We start from the raw sequence: 6000 nt of genomic DNA on the forward strand, positions 1-6000 counted from the left end.
GTAACCCCATGTTAAATTCTTTTTTTCCTTTTTTTCAATCCTGCTCCTTCTGTATGTAAATTCTTTTTTAAAGAAAAAAAAATACCTTGAGAAATAGGATAGCACAATGGTTAAGAAGCATGGACTTTGCAGCTAGACTGCCTAGTTTAGAATCCTGGCTCTGCCATGTATTAGTCATGTGGCCTTGGTCATGTTACTTAACCTTTCTATACTTCTGTTACCTCATCTGTAAAATGGGGATAATAACAGTACCTATCTCATACAGTTGTGAGGGTTAAATGAATATGTAAAAGTGTTTGGCACATTGCTTGGCATGTAGTAAGTGCTATAAAGTGTTTGCTCTGATTACTATTATTGTTGCTATAATTTACTCTGTTGACCTGGGACTTTCATATGTTGGTAGGCTTTAAGGGATTTTTCTCCAAGCATTCGTCATTCTGCTGCGTGAGCACATACCTTGTGATTAGATGTTTGACTATTTAAACAGGCAAAACTAGGAATACATTTCTGCATATATATCAATTTTACATTCTTAGAGGGATCAGAATGTTTGATTGCAGTCAACTACAAAGAGATGGTCATTGTTTCTCTTCCTACGTGTTAAAGTATCTGAATGGAGATAGCTCCAGAAAATAGTCCTGGATTGAGTTTCCTGAAATAAGGAGACACTTTCATTAGGTTAATCAGAAGATTGGATAGTAGCCACATACCAGGTTTTGAAGGCGGTGATTGTTCCTCAGGGGTCATGCTTTACACAGCTCGGATTTCCTAAAAGATAATCATTACATGAACTACTTTAACTCAGTAGCATTTAGTTGTGGCTTAGAAATGCTGATACCATACTCTTTATTTTTCGGTTCTCTTGTTTCTTACTCCCGTCTCTACTTCTCCAGCTTTAGAATTTGAGTCATTTAAGTACGTGTTTGCTTCATTCCTGTTTGGGGGCTGATTTGTACTCTTCAAAGAGTTTTGTCAGCTTTAGATCTCTGAGGGATAGATTGCCAGAGAAGGGGAAGTTTCAGTCCAGGCATATGTGCAGAGCCTTGATCAAGTGAGGAAAGGAAAGGCTATTTTATACAAGAGAGAAGCTGATGTTGTTTATGCACTTCCTAGGTAGTTAGAAACAAACCCGTGGCAAGGCAGGCTCCTGGCAAACGGAAGTGCAATTGTCGGCAAGAGATGCGGACCACCCAGCTGGGCCCTGGGCGCTTCCAAATGACCCAGGAGGTGGTCTGCGACGAATGCCCTAATGTCAAGTAAGTGAAAACACCTTCTTTGTTCTACCAAGAAACACTTGTTAATTTTGTTCATCTAGTCAAACGCCAATGGTCCATACTAGATCTTTCTCTGTCCTCTCCCCACTGCCATGTTCTGCAAAAGGATAGAGCAAAACAATGTACATTTTTTTCTGAAGTATTTCTAAATATCTCCTTTTATGTTTCTGAACTAACAAGCAGTGCCCTTTATTTCTGATATATTTTCAACAAGTATTAATGCTTCATTTTCTTCCTTCTTGTACTATTAGAGCAGCCTTATATGTTTATATAATGTATAGTAGCTTCATCCTGGATTTTAGCATATAGAAGATATAAATGATTATCAGATAGTTTTGTCAAGTGGAGGCACACTACAGTCTTCCAAGAAAAAGCTCTGATAAAATAGATAAAACTTTATCTATATCTGATGTTTTGTTTATATTTTCATTATTTTTCTCCTCTTTTAATTCTCTTTACCTCAGACTAGTAAATGAAGAACGAACGCTGGAAGTAGAAATAGAGCCTGGGGTGAGAGACGGCATGGAGTACCCCTTTATTGGAGAAGGTGAAATATTTATATTTGATTTTTTTATTGTGATAACTTTCTGCTCTCTGCTTGTTTGTGAATACCTCTCACCCCTGCCTTACTCCATCTTAATGTTCACATAGTAAATGCATATATAATTTCCAACACTCTTTGGCCAATTTTAGGATATACAAAGCCTTTTGTTTACCTGAAGCAGTAGCATTACCGTTTATCCTTTGAATGTCATGGCCAAAAGTTATTATGAAGTAGCCTAAGTTTCATCAAAATTTAGAGTGTTCAGACCTTAATGAATTTTAACTCAGCAATGAAAGATACATAACTCTAGTTGGCATTAATAAGATGCTCTCAGGACCTCACCTTTAGACTTAAGTTTAAAACTCTAAAAATAAAAAAAGCTTTAAGACTTAGGTTCAGGAGACCGGTGAATCATTCTTTGTTTAGGAAATGGGTCAAGTTATGTACTGCTGTATCTGAGGCAAAGGTGATGATTTCTAATAGTCTGAAACTTGATATAACCAGGCAGAGACACTGCCGTCACAGATTTGACAGGTCAATGCCCAAAGTAGTGGATTAAAAAAATGTATCAGTTGCCAGATAGATTTGTGGTATCCAATTTGTATGATTTACAATATGCTGTAATCTGCTCTGAGTAGGTGAGCCTCACGTGGATGGGGAGCCTGGAGATTTACGGTTCCGAATCAAAGTTGTCAAGTAAGTAATCTAATTTTAGAGGTCTTCTCAGATGAGTCAGATTATAGAGACGTGGGTGGCCACCAGAGCAGTTAGAGACTTTTTTCTCTGTTTCTTACCCTTATTACCCTAAACAATGATTTGTAGCTCCTCTACAAGGCTGAAAACTTGGGGTTGGGCCCTAGGATTGAGTCCCAGTTATTTATTTACTTAGGACTTAAAAATGCAAAAGATGTTGAAAGGAAAGAATTGATAAGTAAGAAGTTATAAAAGAGAAACAAGATAGGGAGTCAAAGCTGAGATTTTAGCTGAAGAAGTATGGCACCATACAAGAATAGGAGACTTTTCCATAGACAGAACCTTCTACGTAATATGCAGCTTCTGTGAAGAGAGAGCTTTTCTTTTGTGAGCTTCTCTTCAGCATGAAGTGCTGCTTAGACAGTTTTGCCTGGGACTGTGGCTTTCTTGATTACTGTTTCTCTCTTGTTACCACTTTGGAAACCAGTAATCTCTCTGCCTCTGTAAGGAGTCATCAAAACAGGGTTCCTACCAGAATATGGAGAAATGGCCCCCCACTGTCTGGGACTTTGCCTTCCTGCACTCTTTAATCTCAGTGTTGTTTTCCCCAGCTTCTTTACCTACCTTGTCTTTATCATCACTTCTTAGAGAAACTGGAACATGTGTTGTTTCCTGAATAAACCTGACACCTTCCTTGTCTTTGCCAGAATTCCTTCTCACTCTATTTCCCCTTCCCTCTACCCATTTTATCTTCATTTCTACGGCCAACTTAGTCTTGTGAGCCCAGCTCAGGAAAACTTCTATAGACCTATTTCTGAAGATGATCTCCCCAGAAGCTGTCTTTCTCTCTTTTCCATAAGCTAATGATTATAGTTTTACTTATACTCTGGCTTTTGCTGATTGTGTGTTCCTTAACAGTAGCATTTAATAAGACTTAAACAGCTTTATATTCTCGATTAATACTACACACAAGGGTATGTCTAAGAAATGTTTATTGTTTGAAAGAGTGGTGTTCACCTTTTTCCAAGATTTTTCTCACAACTGTTTGAACTTAAAGTTGGAAATTAATGATTTTTACCTTATTCTGTTTTTAGGCACCCAATATTTGAAAGGAGAGGAGATGATTTGTACACAAATGTGACAATCTCATTAGTTGAGTCGCTGGTTGGCTTTGAGATGGATATTACTCACTTGGATGGTCACAAGGTAAACAAACCAATTTACTTGTTCTCCATCCTTTTGAAGCCTTTATATGGGTAGTTTTGAGATATATCAGCTGTTTCAGTCATTGAGAACCAGATGGACTCCTTTCTCAGTCGTATTGTGCTGTCTGTACTTACTCTGCTGCTGAGCATACTGCAGTAACAGTGCCAGACCTTTCAGCTACTCAGAATGGATTGCACAGCCTTTGACAATCTCGTCCTTATAGTTTCTATTGACGAAAACCTTTCTTTGTTCACTTGTTTTTGTGTTTGATTTTTCTTCTTTAAAATCCTTTGTTCTTGACTCACATTGTCCTAGTGGTATTTCCTTTGCTCCTTCATTCTTTCTTTTTGCTGAGCTGTGACATTAGCTTTGTGTACCAGTGCTCACTAGAAGCTGTGTGATGTACTTCAGATGTACCGCTCCTGCTGCAGTACATTCCCTTTGGTTTTCTAGGTACATATTTCCCGGGATAAGATCACCAGGCCGGGAGCGAAGCTATGGAAGAAGGGGGAAGGGCTCCCCAACTTTGACAACAACAATATCAAGGGCTCTTTGATAATCACTTTTGATGTGGATTTTCCAAAAGAACAGTTAACAGAGGAAGCAAGAGAAGGTATGGCGTATTATTGTGTGTGTGTGTGTGTGTGTGTGTGTGTGTGTGTGTGTGATGAGAAAAAGGTGGCAATAGAAGAACTCTCCAGTGACATGAGACATCAATCATTAATGCTAGTAGAACACTAAGATAGGAATGAACTCATCTTTCTTTGTAAAGGCGATGTATTAAAAATCCTGCATCTTTGTGTTACAGAAGTCTGTGTAAGCTGTGCTTTGAAACCTAGGGAGTGATAGAGTATATGGGAGTGAAACAGAATCACTTAAAACAAATGAACTGGACCACACTGTAAAAGGGAAGATGAGGTAGACAGTAGAAAGATTAGAAGCTTATGGGTGCATGTCTAGGATGACTGGTTGAGAAGAGGGCCCCACTGGGGGTCCTAAACAGTAAGAGAAAGGAGAGCAATGAAGGAGGTAAAAACTGAAAAGAGGATACAGAAGAAGGAATGGAAGACTGAGCTGAAGAGTTTTCTTTCCTTTTTGATTGCTTCTTCTCATTCCTCATTTCATAGAGCTTTGTGGGACATGTATGTAGTATGTGGGCCTAAAAGAAAGAGACAAGGGATCATCCTGGACACACGTGCATGTGTGGGGTTACCTACATGTGATTACGTTGGAGATTGATAGTTCTTTAATTCACATCCATGTTTGTCATAAGGCCTTTTATGAGCCTTTTCTTGAAATATGCTCTTTAAACGCTAGGAAAGTAACATTTTTTTGTTAATGGAGTCATTTGTTCATTCTTTCTTCAGGTATCAAACAGCTACTGAAACAAGGGTCAGTGCAGAAGGTATACAATGGACTGCAAGGATATTAAGAGTGAATAAAATTGGACTTTGTTTAAAATAAGTGAATCAGCGATATTTATTACCTGCAGGGTTTTTTTGTGTGTGTTTTTGTTTTTATTTTCAATATGCAAGTTTGGCTTAATTATTTTTGTCTAATGATCATCATGAAATGAATAAGAGGGCTTAAGAATTTGTCCATTTGCATTCAGAAAAGAATGACCAGCAAAAGGTTTACTAATACCTCTCCCTTTGGGGATTTAATGTCTGGTGCTGCCGCCTGAGTTTCAAGAATCAAAGCTGCAAGAGGACTCCAGGAGCAAAAGAAACACAACATAGAGGGTTGGAGTTGTTAGCAATTTTATTCAAAATGCCAACTGGAGAAGTCTGTTTTTAAATACATTTTGTTGTTATTTTTTTCATGACTCCTGTTTCTTCTGTGAGCTATTTGGGTTGTCCTCCCATCAAGCAAGATGGATGCACACGCATGCAAAAGAGTGATATAGATCCAGTCCCCATGCCCAATTACACACACGGCATCTGCTAGAAAGGAGCGTAGAAGAAACCGAATGGTTGATTGGGGTCCATGAATGAAGCTTACACAAAGATCTAATTGTCCTTGAGGAAGTATATTTTCTCTCATTTAATTTGGGAATAATAATCTGATATGGACACTTTACTGTTTAGAAAGCACCTTTCATGTATATAATTTCAGTTGACCTCATGTAGAAAGCCTTTGGTTTGTTTAGGAACAAGGACTACCACTGGTTCTAGAAAAGGAATTTAGAGTTGCAAATTATGTTTGCTCATCTCATGGCACCCAGTTCAGATGCTATGTGACGAGTATATTTGACTTTTGAATCTCCCTCATTTTCATATATAT

The 6000-nt window shown here is 38.2% G+C and overlaps 1 protein-coding gene across 2 annotated transcripts in view; it reads left to right on the forward strand.

Annotated features, from left to right (window-relative positions):
- Positions 1–5535, forward strand: part of DNAJB11 (DnaJ heat shock protein family (Hsp40) member B11) — a 15836-nt gene extending 10301 nt beyond the window's left edge. The window contains exons 5-10 of one of the 2 annotated variants that reach the window (XM_063620470.1): positions 1114–1256; positions 1739–1821; positions 2457–2514; positions 3606–3717; positions 4171–4330; positions 5085–5535. In XM_063620470.1, coding sequence (XP_063476540.1) covers positions 1114–1256; positions 1739–1821; positions 2457–2514; positions 3606–3717; positions 4171–4330; positions 5085–5149 — 621 coding nt within the window. In that variant the 3' untranslated portion in view covers positions 5150–5535. The remainder of the gene's footprint in view (positions 1–1113; positions 1257–1738; positions 1822–2456; positions 2515–3605; positions 3718–4170; positions 4331–5084) is intronic. The other variant, XM_063620471.1, reaches the window with a different exon arrangement.
- Positions 5536–6000: the final 465 nt, after the last annotated feature.

Source organism: Symphalangus syndactylus, chromosome 17 (assembly GCF_028878055.3).
Source record: "Symphalangus syndactylus isolate Jambi chromosome 17, NHGRI_mSymSyn1-v2.1_pri, whole genome shotgun sequence".
Lineage (NCBI taxonomy): Eukaryota > Metazoa > Chordata > Mammalia > Primates > Hylobatidae > Symphalangus > Symphalangus syndactylus.